The sequence below is a fragment of the Patagioenas fasciata genome, chromosome 29, assembly GCF_037038585.1.
Source record: "Patagioenas fasciata isolate bPatFas1 chromosome 29, bPatFas1.hap1, whole genome shotgun sequence".
NCBI lineage: Eukaryota > Metazoa > Chordata > Aves > Columbiformes > Columbidae > Patagioenas > Patagioenas fasciata.
Genome location: NC_092548.1, coordinates 5,677,419 through 5,694,002, shown reverse-complemented (window position 1 = coordinate 5,694,002; position 16,584 = coordinate 5,677,419). Strand labels below are relative to the sequence as shown.

At 61.9% G+C, this 16,584-nt stretch overlaps 1 protein-coding gene and 1 non-coding gene across 2 annotated transcripts in view; one reads left to right on the top strand and one right to left on the bottom strand.

Moving 5' to 3' along the window:
* The first annotated feature begins 44 nt into the window (after window positions 1-44).
* Window positions 45-126, top strand: TRNAL-UAG (transfer RNA leucine (anticodon UAG)). The gene has a single exon. It is a non-coding gene; the product is annotated as a tRNA-Leu (tRNA).
* Window positions 127-2,273: 2,147 nt separating this feature from the next.
* Window positions 2,274-16,584, bottom strand: part of POLR2A (RNA polymerase II subunit A) — a 75,693-nt gene continuing 61,382 nt past the window's right edge. The window contains exons 24-29 of the mRNA XM_065859058.2: window positions 13,225-13,407; window positions 11,770-11,973; window positions 10,009-10,195; window positions 8,524-8,637; window positions 7,262-7,411; window positions 2,274-3,556 (exon numbers count right to left, since the gene is read on the bottom strand). Of these exons, the coding sequence (XP_065715130.2) occupies window positions 2,400-3,556; window positions 7,262-7,411; window positions 8,524-8,637; window positions 10,009-10,195; window positions 11,770-11,973; window positions 13,225-13,407 (1,995 nt within the window). The 3' untranslated portion in view covers window positions 2,274-2,399. The remainder of the gene's footprint in view (window positions 3,557-7,261; window positions 7,412-8,523; window positions 8,638-10,008; window positions 10,196-11,769; window positions 11,974-13,224; window positions 13,408-16,584) is intronic.

Genomic DNA, 16,584 nt, shown 5'->3' with positions numbered 1-16,584 from the left:
AGGAGTTCGGGGGGGACCCAGGCGTCCGGGGCTTCCCCACCCCCGGTAGCGTGGCCGAGCGGTCCAAGGCGCTGGATTTAGGCTCCAGTCCCCTCGGGGACGTGGGTTCGAATCCCACCGCTGCCAACGGGGACCACCCCCCCCCTTTTGGTACCGCCCCCCGCACCCATGGGTGCCCCTTGAGACGGTGGGGGGTCCCCGGACTCCTGGGTCCATCACTGGGGGGGATAGGGGTCCCCGGACGCCTGGGTCCATTATTGGGGGGGTTTGGGGTCCCCGGACGCCTGGGTCCATTATTGGGGTCCTCGGACTCCTGGGTCCATTATTGGGGGGGATGGGGGTCCCCGGACGCCTGGGTCCATTATTGGGGGGGATGGGGGTCCCCGGACGCCTGGGTCCATTATTGGGGTCCTCGGACTCCTGGGTCCATTATTGGGGGGGATGGGGGTCCCCGGACGCCTGGGTCCATTATTGGGGGGATTGGGGTCCTCGGACTCCTGGGTCCATTATTGGGGGGGATGGGAGTCCCCGGACTCCTGGGTCCATTATTGGGGGGGATGGGGGTCCCCGGACTCCTGGGTCCATTATTGGGGGGGATGGGGGTCCTTGGACTCTTGGGTCCATTATTGGGGGGGATGGGAGTCCCCGGACTCCTGGGTCCATTACTGGGGGGGATGGGAGTCGCCGGATGCCTGGGTCCATTATTGGGGGGGATGGGGGTCCCCGGACGCCTGGGTCCATTATTGGGGTCCCCGGACGCCTGGGTCCATTATTGGGGGGGATGGGGGTCCCCGGACGCCTGGGTCCATTATTGGGGGGGTTTGGGGTCCCCGGACGCCTGGGTCCATTATTGGGGGGGATGGGGGTCCCCGGACGCCTGGGTCCATTATTGGGGGGGATGGGGGTCCCCGGACGCCTGGGTCCATTATTGGGGTCCCCGGACTCCTGGGTCCATTATTGGGGTGGATGGGAGTCCCCGGACGCCTGGGTCCATTATTGGGGGGATGGGGGTCCCCGGACGCCTGGGTCCATTATTGGGGTCCCCGGACTCCTGGGTCCATTATTGGGGGGGATGGGGGTCCCCGGACGCCTGGGTCCCTCCCCCCCCCCCCCAAAAAACGGAGCCGGAGCTGAAAACGGGTAAAACTTTAATTTGCCCCCAAAACCGAAATCGCAGCCGATTCCCCTCCCCCCACCCCGAAAACGGGAGGGGGAGGGGCCAATGCCCCCCCAACCCCCCCAACCCCCCACCAGGGGGCGCCCCACTCCCCATTCCCCCCCCATAATCTGCCCCTCCCCCACCGCCCCTACCCCCCCAAACTGGGGAGTGCGTCCCCATCCACCCCTCCCCCACCCCCATTTGGGGGGGGTCACCCCATAACTTTGGGGTCACCCCCCAATTTGTCACCCCCTTGTCAATCATCCCCCTGACCCACGGATCTCCCCATGGGGGTCACCCCAACTTGGGGGTCACCCCAACCTATGGGTCACCCCAACTTATGGGTCACCCCAACTTGGGGGTCACCCCCTTGTCAATCACCCCCCGACCCACAGATCTCCCTATGGGAGTCACCCCAACCTACGGGTCACCCCAACCTATGGGTCACCCCAACTTGTGGGTCACCCCCTTGTCAATCACCCCCCTGCCCCACATATCTCCCCATGGGGGTCACCCCAACTTGGGGGTCACCCCACAACTTATGGGTCACCCCAACTTGGGGGTCACCCCCTTGTCAATCATCCCCCTGACCCACAGATCTCCCTATGGGAGTCACCCCAACTTGGGGGTCACCCCAACCTATGGGTCACCCCAACTTATGGGTCACCCCAACTTGGGGGTCACCCCCTTGTCAATCACCCCCCTGACCCACAGATCTCCCCAAGGGCCGTCACCCCAACTTGGGGGTCACCCCACAACTTATGGGTCACCCCAACTTGGGGGTCACCCCAACCTACGGGTCACCCCAACCTATGGGTCACCCCCTTGTCAATCACCCCCCTGCCCCACAGATCTCCCCATGGGGGTCACCCCAACCTATGGGTCACCCCAACCTATGGGTCACCCCAACCTGGGGGTCACCCCCTTGTCAATCACCCCCCTGCCCCACGGATCTCCCCATGGGGGTCACCCCAACCTATGGGTCACCCCAACCTATGGGTCACCCCACCTTGTTTGTCACCCCCTTGTCAATCACCCCCCTGCCCCACAGATCTCCCCATGGGGGTCACCCCAACCTATAGGTCACCCCACCTTGTTTGTCACCCCCTTGTCAATCACCCCCCTGCCCCACAGATCTCCCCAAGGGCCGTCACCCCAACCGCCGCGTCACCCCCCACCGCGTCACCCCCCAGCGCGTGGGTCGCCCCACGGGTTGTATTTTGGGGGGGATGGGGGGCGCTCAGTTGTCGTCGTCGCTGTCGTCGGGGCTGATGGCCGGGCTGGTGAGGCTGTAGGTGGGGGACGTGGGGCTGTAGCCGGGTGACGTGGGGCTGTAGGTGGAGCCCTTGGGGGACGTGGGGCTGTAGGTGGGCGAGGTGGGGCTGTACTTGGGGGAGGTGGGGCTGTAGGTGGGGGACGTGGGGCTGTACTTGGGGGACGTGGGGGTGTAGACGGGGGACGTGGGGCTGTAGGTGGGCGAGGTGGGGCTGTACTTGGGGGTGGTGGGGCTGTAGGTGGGCGAGGTGGGGCTGTACTTGGGGGACGTGGGGCTGTACTTGGGGGAGGTGGGGCTGTACTTGGGGGAGGTCGGGGTGTACTCGGGGGAGCTGGGGCTGTAGCTGGGGCTGGTGGGGGTGTACTTGGGGGACGTGGGGCTGTAGCTGGGGGAGCTGGGGCTGTAGCTGGGGGAGCTGGGGGTGTAGGTGGGCGACTGGGGGGTGTAGCGGGGGCTGGAGGGGCTGTAGCTGGGCGAGGTGGGGCTGTAGCTGGGGGACGTGGGGCTGTAGCTGGGCGAGGTGGGGCTGTAGTTGGGGGAGGTGGGGGTGTAGTTGGGGCTGGTGGGGCTGTAGCTGGGAGAAGTGGGGCTGTAGCTGGGGGAGGTCGGGGTGTAGTTGGGAGAAGTGGGGCTGTAGTTGGGGCTGGTGGGGCTGTAGCTGGGGGACGTGGGGCTGTAGCTGGGCGAGGTGGGGCTGTAGCTGGGGGAGGTCGGGCTGTAGCTGGGGGAGGTGGGGCTGTAGCTGGGCGACGTGGGGCTGTAACTCGGCGACGTGGGGCTGTAGCTGGGCGAAGTGGGGCTGTAGCTGGGGCTGGTTGGGCTGTAGCTGGGCGAGGTGGGGCTGTAGCTGGGGCTGGTCGGGCTGTAGCTGGGCGACGTGGGGCTGTAGCTTGGCGACGTGGGGCTGTAGCTGGGAGACGTGGGGCTGTAGCTCGGCGACGTGGGGCTGTAGCTGGGCGAGGTGGGGCTGTAGTTGGGTGAGGTGGGGCTGTAGCTGGGCGATGTGGGGCTGTAGCTGGGGGATGTGGGGCTGTAGCTGGGGCTCTGGGGGGTGTAGCCCCCCGGCGAGCGCGGCTCGTAGGCCGGAGATGTGGGGCTGTAGCTGGGGGACATGGCGCCGCCTGTAGGGGGACAAGGAAACGTCAGAGGGGGGTACTCGGGGGGGGTTGGGGTGTTGTTGTGGGTGTCATTATTGGGGTGTCACTGGGGTTTGGGGGTGTTGAGGGCTCTGTGGGGTGTTGGGTGGTGGCATTGGGTGTTGGGGGGTGTTGCAGTGTCTTATGGGGCTCTATGGGGTGTTGGGGGGTGTTGCTGGGTTTTGGGGCTCTGTGGGGTGTTGTAGGGGTGTTGGGGGGTGTTTTGGGGTGTTTCAGGGGTGGTTGTGGGGGTGTTTCCGGGTGTTTGAAGGGGGTTTTGGGGTGTTTTTAGGGGGGGTTTTGTCAGGGTGTTTCAGGGTGCGTCAGGGTGTTGCAGGGTGTTTTCCAGGTGGTTTTGGGGTGTTGCAGGGTGGTTTTGGGGGTGTTTCAGGGTGGTTTTGGGGTGTTTCAAGGAGTGTTTGGGGTGTTTCAGGGTGTTTTTTTGGGGTGTTTTGGGGGTGTTTCAGGGTGGGTTTGGGGTATTTTGGGGGGTGTTTTGGGGTGGTTTTGGGGGTGTTTCGGGGGGTGTTTCGGGGTGTTTGTGGGGGTGTTTCAAGGTGTTTGTGGGGTGTTTCATGGTGTGTTTCAGGGTGTTTGCGGGGGTGTTTTGGGGTGGTTTTGGGGTGTTTCAGGGTGTTTGCGGGGTGTTTTCAGGGGTGTTTTGGGGGTGGTTTTTTGGTGTTTCAGGGTGTTTTCGGAGTTTTTCAGGGTGTTTTTTGGGGTGTTTCAGGGTGTTTGGGGTGTTTCAAGGTGTTCCTGTGGGTGTTTCAAGGTGTTTCTGGGGGTGTTTCAAGGTGTGTTTCGGGGTATTTTTGGGGGTGTTTTGGGGTGTTTCGGGGTGTTTTGGGGGTGTTTTCAGGGGTGTTTTTTGGGGTGTTTCAGGGTGTTTTCGGGGGTGTTTCAGGGTGTTTTAGGGTGTTTTGGGGTGTTTCATGGTGTTTGTGGGGGTGTTTCAAGGTGTTTCTGTGGGTGTTTCAAGGTGTGTTTCGGGGTATTTTTGGGGGTGTTTTGGGGTGTTTCAGGGTGTTTTGGGGGTGTTTTCAGGGGTGTTTTCGGGGGTGTTTCAGGGTGTTTTAGGGTGTTTGGGGGTGTTTCATGGTGTTTGTGGGGGTGTTTCAAGGTGTTTCTGTGGGTGTTTCAAGGTGTGTTTTCAGAGTGCTTTTGGGGGTGTTTTGGGGTGTTTCAAGGTGTTTTGGGGTGTTTTAAGGTGTTTTTGGGGGTGTTTCAAGGTGTGTTCCAGGGTATTTTTGGGGGTGTTTTGGGGTGTTTCAGGGTGGTTTTGGGGTGTTTTCAGGAGTGTTTTTTGGGGTGTTTCAGGGTGTTTGTGGGGGTGTTTCAAGGTGTGTTTCGGGGTATTCCGGGGCGTGTTTTGGGGTGGTTTTGGGGTGTTTCAGGGTGTTTTCGGGGTTTTTCAGGGTGTTTTCGGGGTGTTTCAGGGTGGTTTTGGGAGTGTTTTTTTGGGTGTTTCAGGGTGTTTTTCAGGGTGTTTCAAGGTGTTTCTGTGGGTGTTTCAAGGTGTGTTTCAGGGTATTTTTGGAGGTGTTTTGGGGTCTTTCAGGGTGTTTTGGGGGTGTTTCAGGGTGGTTTTGGGCTGGTTTTTTGGGGTGTTTCAGGGTGTTTCGGGGTGTTTCAAGGTGTTTTTGGGGGTGTTTCAAGGTGTTTCTGTGTGTGTTTCAAGGTGTTTTTGGGGTGTTTCATGGTGTGTTTCGGGGTATTTTTGGAGGTGTTTTGGGGTCTTTCAGGGTGTTTTGGGGCTGTTTTCAGGGGTGTTTTCTGGGGTGTTTCATGGTGTTTGTGGGGGTGTTTCAAGGTGTTTCTGTGGGTGTTTCAAGGTGTGTTTTCAGAGTGTTTTTGGGGGTGTTTTGGGGTGTTTCAGGGTGTTTTGGGGCTGGTTTTTTGGGGTGTTTCAAGGTGTTTTTGGGGGTGTTTCAAGGTGTGTTTCAGGGTATTTTTGGGGGTGTTTTGGGGTGTTTCAGGGTGTTTTTGGGCCATTTTAGGGTGTTTTGGGGGTGTTTCAGGGTGTTTTTGGGGGCATTTCAGGGTGTTTCATGGTGTTTTCTGGGTGTTTTCGGGGTGTTTCTTGGATGTTTTTGGGGTGTTTTTTGGGTGCTTCATGGTGTTTTTGGGGTGTTTCGGGGTGTTTTGGGGGGTGTTTCAGGGTGTCTTTGGGGCACTTCAGGGTGTTTCATGGTGTTTCTTGGATGTTTTTAGGGTGTTTTAGGGGTGTTTCGGGGTGTTTTTGGGGGCATTTCAGGGCGTTTTTGGGCCATTTCACAGTGTTTTGGGGGTGTTTTGGGCCATTTTGGGGTGGTTTTTGGGTGTTTTGGGCCATTTCAGGGTGGTTTTTGGGTATTTTGGGGGTGTTTCTGGGTGTTTTTTGGGTGTTTTTGGGGTGTTTCTGGCCGTTTTTGGGGTGTCGGGTACTCACCGGGGGAGGGGATGTATGGGCTGGAGGGCCCCGGGGAGCCGGGGGTGTTTTTGGGTCATTTTAGGGTGTTTTGGGGGTGTTTCTAGGTGTTTTTGGGGGCGTTTCATGGCGTTTTTGGGGCATTTCAGGGTGTTTCATGGTGTTTTCTGGGTGTTTCATGGTGTTTCTTGGATGTTTTTGGGGGGTTTTAGGGTGGTTTTGGGGCATTTCAGGGTGTTTCATGGTGTTTTCTGGGCGTTTCATGGTGTTTCTTGGATGTTTTTGGGGGGTTTTAGGGTGGTTTTGGGGCATTTCAGGGTGTTTCATGGTGTTTCTTGGATGTTTTTGGGGTGTTTTTTGGGGTGTTTCATGGTGTTTTTGGGGTGTTTTAGGGTGTTTTTGGGCCATTTCAGGGTGTTTTGGGCCATTTCAGGGTGGTTTTTGGGTGTTTTGGGCCATTTCAGGGTGGTTTTTGGGCATTTTGGGGGTGTTTTTGGCTGTTTTTTGGGTGTTTTTGGGGTGTTTCCGGCCGTTTTTGGGGTGTCGGGTACTCACCGGGGGAGGGGATGTATGGGCTGGAGGGCCCCGGGGAGCCGGGGGTGTTTTTGGGTCATTTTAGGGTGTTTTGGGGGTGTTTCTAGGTGTTTTTGGGGGCGTTTCAGGGCATTTCATGGTGTTCCTTGGATGTTTTTGGGGTGTTTTTTGGGTGTTCCATGGTGTTTTGGGGGCATTTCTGGGCCATTTCAGGGTGTTTTGGGCCATTTCAGGGTGGTTTTTGGGCATTTTGGGGGTGTTTTTGGGTGTTTTTTGGGTGTTTTTGGGGTGTTTCCGGCCGTTTTTGGGGCGTCGGGTACTCACCGGGGGAGGGGATGTACGGGCTGGAGGGCCCCGGGGAGCCAGGGGTGGTTTTGGGGGTGTTTTTTGGGTGTTTTTTGGCTGTTTCAGGGTGTTTCATGGTGTTTTGGGGGGTGTTTTGGGGATGTTTGTTTCTGGGTGTTTTTGGGGTGTTTCAGGGCCATTTCAAGGTGTTTCTTGGTGTTTTGGGGCATTTCAGGGTGTCTTACGGTGTTTTCTGGGTGTTTTCTGGGTGTTTTCAGGGTGTTTCATGGTGTTTCTTGGAGGTTTTTGGGGTGTTTTTTGGGGTGTTTTATGGTGTTTTTGGGGCGTTTCAGGGCGTTTTTGGGCCATTTCAGGGTGTTTTGGGCCATTTCAGGGTGGTTTTTGGGCATTTTGGGGGTGTTTTTGGCTGTTTTTTGGGTGTTTTTGGGGTGTTGGGTACTCACCGGGGGAGGGGATGTACGGGCTGGAGGGCCCCGGGGAGCCGGGGGAGCCGGGGGTCGGCGACCACGCCGGGGAGTACCCGGGGCTGAAGCCGCTGGCGTCCGACGCCGCGCTGGGGGAGAACCCGGCGCCCCCCGGGGTCATCCCGCTGCCTGGGGGGGAAACGGGGCCTCAGGGACCCAAAACACCCCAAAAATCCAACTCGGGGACCCCAAAAACCCCCCTGAACCCCCCCATGGACCCCAAAACACTCCCAGGGATCAATGGGGCTGGGGGAGAACCCGGTGCCCCCCGGGGTCCCCCCACTGCCTGGGGGGGGAAATGGGGCGTCAGGGACCCCCAGCACCCCAAAAATCAAACTCGGGGACCCAAAAAACCCCCCCGGGGACCCCAAAACCCCCCCTAAACCCCCCCCAAAACCCCCAGGGACCCCAAAACCCCCCCATGGACCTCAAAACCCTCCCAGGGATCAATGGGGCTGGGGGAGAACCCGGTGCCCCCCGGGGTCCCCCCACTGCCTGGGGGGGGGGAAATGGGGCCTCAGGGACCCAAAACACCCCAAAAATCCAACTCGGGGACCCCAAAAACCCCCCTGAACCCCTCCCAAAACCCCCAGGGACCCTCCCAACCCCTCCCAGTCCCCCCCACACCCCTCCCAGTCCATCCCAGTGCCCCCCAACCCATCCCAGTGCCTCCCAGTCCCCCCCAAACCCCTCCCAGTGCCTCCCAGTCCCCCCCAAACCCCTCCCAGTGCCTCCCAGTCCATCCCAGTGCCCCCCAAACCCCTCCCAGTGCCCCCCAAACCCCTCCCAGTCCATCCCAGTGCCCCCCCAAACCCCTCCCAGTGCCTCCCAGTCCATCCCAGTGCCCCCCAAACCCCTCCCAGTCCCTCCCAGTCCCTCCCAGTGCCCCCCAAACCCCTTCCAGTGCCTCCCAGTCCATCCCAGTGCCCCCCCAAACCCCTCCCAGTGCCCCCCAAAGCCCTCCCAGTCCATCCCAGTCCCCCCCCCAAACCCCTCCCAGTCCATCTCAGTGCCCCCCAAACCCCTCCCAGTGCCCCCCAAACCCCTCCCAGTCCATCCCAGTGCCCCCCAACCCCCTCCCAGTCCATCCCAGTGCCCCCCAAACCCCTCCCAATGCCCCCCAAACCCCTCCCAGTCCATCCCAGTGCCCCCCAAACCCCTCCCAGTGCCCCCCAAACCCCTCCCAGTGCCCCCCAAACCCCTCCCAGTGCCTCCCAGTCTCCCCAGTCCCCCGTACGCACCCACGCTGGGGGACCAGGCCCCGTAGGCGGGGGTGGCTCCCTGGTTCCAGGGGGTCATGGCGGGGGACATCCCCCCCATGGGGCTGGGGGCCGAGCCGAAGAACATCCCGGTGGCTGTGGGGACAGCGCGTTGGGGGGGACCCAGGCGTCCGGGGGACCCAGGCGTCCGGGGGACCCAGGCGTCCGGGGGGGACCCAGGCGTCCAGGGGACCCAGGCGTCCGGGGGTCTTTGTGCCACCACCCTTGAGTTGTCACCCCTTCCTCTCCCAGGGGACCCAGGTGTCTGAGTCCCCCCTCCCATCTCAGGGGACCCCGGTGTCCAGGGGGACCCAGGCATCCGGGGGACCCAGGCGTTCGGGGGACCCAGGTGTCCGGGGGGGACCCAGGCGTCCGGGGGACCCAGGCGTCCGGGGGTCTTTGTGCCACCACCCTTGAGCTGTCCCCCCCTCCTCTCCCATAGGACCCAGGCGTCTGGATCTGGGGGGACCCAGGCGTCCGAGTACCCACTCCCATCACAGGGGACCCAGGCGTCCGGGGGGGACCCAGGCGTCCGGGGGGACCCAGGCGTCCGGGGGGGACCCAGGCGTCCGGGGGTCTTTGTGCCACCACCCTTGCGCTGTCACCCCTTCCTCTCCCAGGGGACCCAGGCGTCCGGGGGGGACCCAGGTGTCCGGGGGGACCCAGGCGTCCGGGGGGACCCAGGCGTCCGGGGGTCTTTGTGCCACCACCCTTGAGCTGTCACCCCTTCCTCTCCCAGGGGACCCAGGCGTCCGGGGGGGACCCAGGTGTCCGGGGGGACCCAGGCGTCCGGGGGGACCCAGGCGTCCGGGGGTCTTTGTGCCACCACCCTTGAGCTGTCACCCCTTCCTCTCCCAGGGGACCCAGGTGTCCGGGAAGGACCCAGGCGTCCAAGTCCCCCCTCCCATCCCATGGGACCCAGGCGTCCGGGAAGGACCCAGGCGTCTGAGTACCCCCTCCCATCCCATGGGACCCATACATCCCAGTCCCCCCTCCCTCCTCAGTGGACCCAGGCGTCCGGGAAGGACCCAGGCGTCCGGGAAGGACCCAGGCGTCCGAGTAACCCCTCCCATCCCATGGGACCCAGGCATTCGGGAAGGACCCAGGCGTCCGGGAAGGACCCAGGCGTCCAAGTCCCCCCTCCCATCCCATGGGACCCAGGCGTCCGGGAAGGACCCAGGCGTCCGAGTCCCCCCTCCCATCCCATGGGACCCAGGCATTCGGGAAGGACCCAGGCGTCCGGGAAGGACCCAGGCGTCCGAGTCCCCCCTCCCATCCCACGGGACCCAGGTGTCCGGGAAGGACCCAGGCGTCCAAGTCCCCCCTCCCATCCCAGGGGACCCAGGCATTCGGGAAGGACCCAGGCGTCCGAGTCCCCCCTCCCATCCCACAGGACCCACACACCCCAGCCCCCCCCTCCCTCCTGAGCGGACCCAGGCGTCCGGGCCCGCCCTCCCCCGCACTCACGCCCGGCGCCGCCGATGCCGGGCAGGGCGCTGGGGATCTCCATGCCGTGCCGGCACTTGTCGGCGTCCAGGAGGAGGTCGAAGCACCCGGTGCCCGCGGGCGCCAGCTGCCCCAGCATGATGTTCTCCGACACCCCCTTCATGGGGTCGCTCTCCCCGTGCGCCGCCGCCTCCATCAGCACGTCCACCTGGGGAGGGGGGGACACGCAGGGTCATACGGGGCAGGGGGGCACCCCCAAAGTGATTCCTGTTCCCCCAGAGCTCCCCATGGCCTCCAAGAGCTTCTCGTGGCCCCCCACAGCTCCTGTTCCCCCACCAGAGCTTCCCATTCCCAGCCCCACACCCCCCTGTACACCCCCATCCTCAGCCCCAAACCCCCCTGTGCAGGCCCCAAGCCCCAATTCCCAGCCCCAAACCCCCCTGTACACCCCCATCCTCAGCCCCAAATCACCCTGTGCAGGCCCCACACCCCAATTCCCAGCCCCAAACCCCCCTGTACACCCCCATCCCCAGCCCCAAACCCCCCTGTGCAGGCCCCACACCCCAATTCCCAGCCCCAAACCCCCCTGTACACCCCCATCCCCATCCCCAAACCCCCCTGTACAGGCCCCAAACCCCCATCCCCAGCCCCAAACCCCCCTGTGCAGGCCCCACACCCCAATTCCCAGCCCCAAACCCCCCTGTACACCCCTATCCCCATCCCCAAACCCCCCTGTACAGGCCCCAAACCCCCATCCCCATCCCCAAACCCCCTCGTACAGGCCCCAAACCCCCATCCCCATCCCCAAACCCCCCTGTACAGGCCCCAAACCCCCATCCCCATCCCCAAACCCCCTCGTACAGGCCCCAAACCCCCATCCCCATCCCCAAACCCCCCTGTACAGGCCCCAAACCCCCATCCCCATCCCCAAACCCCCCTGTACAGGCCCCAAACCCCCCTGTACATCCCCCAAACCCCCAGGCCCAGCCCCAGACCCCCCCGTACAAGCCCCAAACCCCCCTGTACAGGCCCCAAATCCCCCTGTACATCCCCATCCCCAGCCCCAAACCCCCCTGTACATCCCCCACACCCCAATTCCCAGCCCCAAACCCCCTGTACACCCCCATCTCCAGCCCCAACCCCCCCTGTACAGGCCCCAAACCCCCATCCCCATCCCCAAATCCCCCTGTACAGGCCCCAAGCCCCCATCCCCAAACCCCCCTGTACAGGCCCCAAACCCCCCTGTACACCCCCATCCGCATCCCCAAACCCCCCCGTACAGGCCCCACAGCCCCCTGTACAGGCCCCAAACCTCCATCCCCATCCCCAAACCCCCCTGTACAGGCCCCAAGCCCCCATCCCCAAACCCCCCTGTACAGGCCCCAAACCCCCCTGTACACCCCCATCCCCATCCCCAAACCCACCTGTACAGGCCCCACAGCCCCCTGTACAGGCCCCAAACCTCCATCCCCATCCCCAAACGCCCCTGTACACCCCCATCCCCAAACCCCCCTGTACAGGCCCCAAACCCCCATCCCCATCCCCAAACCCCCCTGTACACCCCCATCCCCATCCCCAAACCCCCCTGTACAGGCCCCAAACCCCCCATCCCCATCCCCAAACCCCCCTGTACACCCCCATCCCCATCCCCAAACCCCCCTGTACAGGCCCCAAACCCCCATCCCCATCCCCAAACCCCCCTGTACACCCCCATCCCCATCCCCAAACCCCCCCGTCCAGGCCCCACAGCCCCCTCCCCAGCCCCACAGCCCAGCCCCACACCGTCTCCTCGAAGGAGCACTTCATGAGGGGCCCGGTGTCCTGGCGGTTGACGCCGTGGCGCGTGATGGCCATGAGGTGGCCGCGGGACGTCATGGTGTCGCACAGCAGCGCCAGGTGCCGGTAGTTGACGTAGGAGCCGTCGAAGGAGATGACGTGGTAGAGCTCCCGCTCCAGCGCCTTGCGCACCGCCTCGATGCCCAGAACCTGACAGTAGATGGCGCCATGGGGACCCAGGCGTCCGGGGGAACCCAGGAGTCCGGGGGACCCAGGCGTCCGGGGACACAATCCCCCCCGAGTTGGTGTTGAGGAACCTCAAGGACCGAGGTGGTGAAGGAACCCAGCACCCAAGAGCCAGATGTTGAGGAGCCCACCACCCAAATATTGAGGAACCCACCACCCAAATCTTGGGGAACCTCAACAACCGAAGACCCAGATGTCGAGGAACCCACCACCCAAGTGTTGAGGACCCCACCACCCAAATGTTGAGGAACCCACCACCCAAATATTGAGGAACCCACCACCCAATGACCCAGATGTTGAGGACCCCGACCACTCAAATACTGACGAACCCACCACCCAATGACCCAGATGTTGAGGAGCCCACCACCCAAATATTGAGGAACCCACCACTCAATGACCCAGATGTTGAGGACCCCGACCACCCAAATACTGACGAACCCACCACCCAATGACCCAGATGTTGAGGAACCCACCACCCAAATCTTGAGGAACCCCAACAACCAATGACCCAGATGTTGAGGACCCCACCACCCAAATATTGAGGAGCCCACCACCCAGATCTTGAGGAACCTCAACAACCAAAGACCCAGATGTTGAGGAACCCACCACCCAAATATTGAGGACCCCACCACCCAAATATTGAGGACCCACCACCCAGATCTTGAGGACCCCACCACCCAAATATTGACGAACCCACCACCCAGATCCTGAAGAACCCACCACCCAGATCTTGAGGAACCCACCACCCAATGACCCAGATCTTGAGGAACCCACCACCCAAATATTGAGGACCCACCACCCAGATCTTGAGGACCCCACCATCCAAATATTGAGGACCCCACCACCCAGATCCTGAAGAACCCACCACCCAGACCTTGAGGAACCCACCACCCAATGACCCAGATCTTGAGGACCCCATCACCCAGATCCCGAAGAACCCACCACCCAGACCTTGAGGACCCCACCACCCAATGACCCAGATCTTGAGGACCCCACCACCCCAATACTGAGGAACCACCACCCAGATCCTGAAGAACCCACCACCCAAATATTGATGAACCCACCACCCAATGACCCAGATGTTGAGGACCCCACCACCCAAATATTGAGGACCCACCACCCAGATCCTGAAGAACCCCCCACCCAGACCTTGAGGACCCCACCACCCATATGTTGAGGACCCCACCACCCCTATGCTGCGGACCCCCCACGCACGGTGAAGATCTCCACGATGTCGTTGGAGGTGGTGCGCACGGGGTCCACGTCCTTCTCGCTCAGCACCCGCATGAGGCTGACGCCGTCGGTCTCCAGGATCCACTCCTGCAGCGCCTTGAACTCCCCGTCCTCCGTGATGATGATCTTCTTCTTGTTGTCCGTCTGCGGCAGGTGCATGTACACCTGGGGACAGCACCCATGGGTGCTCGGGGCGCCACGGGACACCTGGGCACCCGGAGACCTCCCCACGGCTCCACCAGTGGCACCACGGGCAACCCAAACCTCCTGGAGAACTCAATGGAAGGGGAAGTTCCGAGTGTTCTTCAAGGACCATTGGTGGTCCCAGAACCCATTGGTGGTCCCAGCACCCATGGGTGCTCCTGGGCACCCTGGGACCCATGGACCTTCCCACATCTCCACCAGTGTCACCATGGGCACCCTGGAGAACTCAATGGAAGGAGAAGTTCCGAGTGCTCCTCAAGGATCATTGGTGGTCCCAGCACCCATGGGTGCTCCTGGGCACCCTGGGACCCATGGACCTTCCCACAGCTCCACCATGGGCACCCTGGACCTCCTGGAGAACTCAATGGAGGGAGAAGTTCCAAGTGCTCCTCAAGGACCATTGGTGGTCCCAGCACCCACATGAGCACCCATGGGTGCTCCTGGGCACCCTGAGGACCCATGGACCTCCCCACAGCTCCACCAGTGTCACCATGGGCACCCTGGAGAACTCAATGGAAGGAAAAGTTCCGAGTGCTCCTCAAGGATCATTGGTGGTCCCAGCACCCATTGGTGGTCCCAGCACCCATGGGTGCTCCTGGGCACCCTGGGACCCATGGACCTTCCCACAGCTCCACCATGGGCACCCTGGACCTCCTGGAGAACTCAATGGAAGGGGAAGTTCCAAGTGCTCCTCAAGGATCATTGGTGGTCCCAGCACCCACAAGAGCACCCATGGGTGCTCGGGGCGCCACGGGACACCATGGGCACCCAGAGACCTCCCCACAGCTCCACCAGTGGCACCACGGGCAACCCAAACCTCCTGGAGAACTCAATGGAAGGGGAAGCTCCGAGTGCTCCTCAAGGATCATTGGTGGTCCCAGCACCCATGGGTGCTCCTGGGCACCCTGGGACCCAGAGACCTTCCCACATCTCCACCATGGACACCCTGGACCTCCTGGAGAACTCAATGGAAGGAGAAGTTCCGAGTGCTCCTCAAGGATCATTGGTGGTCCCAGCACCCACATGAGCACCCATGGGTGCTCCTGGGCACCCTGAGGACCCATGGACCTCCCCACAGCTCCACCAGTGTCACCATGGGCACCCTGGAGAACTCAATGGAAGGGGAAGTTCCGAGTGCTCCTCAAGGATCATTGGTGGTCCCAGAACCCATTGGTGGTCCCAGCACCCATGGGTGCTCCTGGGCACCCTGAGGACCCATGGCCCTTCCCACAGCTCCACCATGGGCACCCTGGACCTCCTGGAGAACTCAATGGAAGGGGAAGTTCCAAGTGCTCCTCAAGGACCATTGGTGGTCCCAGCACCCACATGAGCACCCATGGGTGCTCCTGGGCACCCTGGGACCCATGGACCTCCCCACAGCTCCACCAGTGTCACCATGGGCACCCTGGAGAACTCAATGGAAGGGGAAGCTCCGAGTGCTCCTCAAGGATCATTGGTGGTCCCAGAACCCATTGGTGGTCCCAGCACCCACATGAGCACCCATGGGTGCTCCTGGGCACCCTGGGACCCATGGACCTTCCCACAGCTCCACCATGGGCACCCTGGACCTCCTGGAGAACTCAATGGAAGGGGAAGTTCCAAGTGCTCCTCAAGGATCATTGGTGGTCCCAGCACCCATTGGTGGTCCCAGCACCCATGGGTGCTCCTGGGCACCCTGGGTCCACTCCAGACACCCATGGACCTTCCCACATCTCCACCAGTGTCACCATGGGCACCCTGGAGAACTCAATGGAAGGAGAAGTTCCGAGTGCTCCTCAAGGATCATTGGTGGTCCCAGCACCCACATGAGCACCCATGGGTGCTCCTGGGCACCCTGGGACCCATGGACCTTCCCACAGCTCCACCAGTGTCACCCTGGACCTCCTGGAGAACTCAATGGAAGGAGAAGTTCCGAGTGCTCCTCAAGGATCATTGGTGGTCCCAGAACCCATTGATGGTCCCAGCACCCACATGAGCACCCATGGGTGCTCCTGGGCACCCTGAGGACCCATGGACCTTCCCACAGCTCCACCAGTGTCACCATGGGCACCCTGGGGGGCTCAATGGAGGGAGAAGTTCCAAGTGCTCCTCAAGGACCATCGGTGGTCCCAGCACCCATGGGTGCTCCTGGGCACCCTGGGACCCATGGACCTTCCCACAGCTCCACCAGTGTCACCATGGGCACCCTGGAGAACTCAATGGAAGGGGAAGTTCCGAGTGCTCCTCAAGGACCATTGGTGGTCCCAGCACCCACATGAGCACCCATGGGTGCTCCTGGGCACCCTGGGACCCATGGACCTTCCCACAGCTCCACCATGGGCACCCTGGACCTCCTGGAGGGCTCCATGGGGGGAGAACTTCCAAGTGCTCCTCAAGGATCATTGGTGGTCCCAGCACCCATGGGTGCTCCTGGGCACCCTGAGGACCCATGGACCTTCCCACATCTCCACCAGTGTCACCATGGGCACCCTGGAGAACTCAATGGAAGGAGAAGTTCCGAGTGCTCCTCAAGGACCATTGGTGGTCCCAGAACCCATTGGTGGTCCCAGCACCCACATGAGCACCCATGGGTGCTCCTGGGCACCCTGAGGACCCATGGCCCTTCCCACATCTCCACCAGTGTCACCATGGGCACCCTGGAGAACTCAATGGAAGGAGAAGTTCCGAGTGCTCCTCAAGGACCATTGGTGGTCCCAGAACCCACATGAGCACCCATGGGTGCTCCTGGGCACCCTGAGGACCCATGGACCTTCCCACAGCTCCACCATGGGCACCCTGGACCTCCTGGAGGGCTCCATGGGGGGAGAAGTTCCGAGTGCTCCTCAAGGATCATTGGTGGTCCCAGAACCCATTGGTGGTCCCAGCACCCACATGAGCACCCATGGGTGCTCCTGGGCACCCTGAGGACCCATGGACCTTCCCACAGCTCCACCAGTGTCACCATGGGCACCCTGGGGGGCTCAATGGAGGGAGAAGTTCCAAGTGCTCCTCAAGGACCATTGGTGGTCCCAGCACCCATTGGTGGTCCCAGCACCCATGGGTGCTCCTGGGCACCCTGGGACCCATGGACCTCCCCACAGCTCCACCAGTGTCACCATGGGCACCCTGGAGAACTCAATGGAAGGGGAAGTTCCAAGT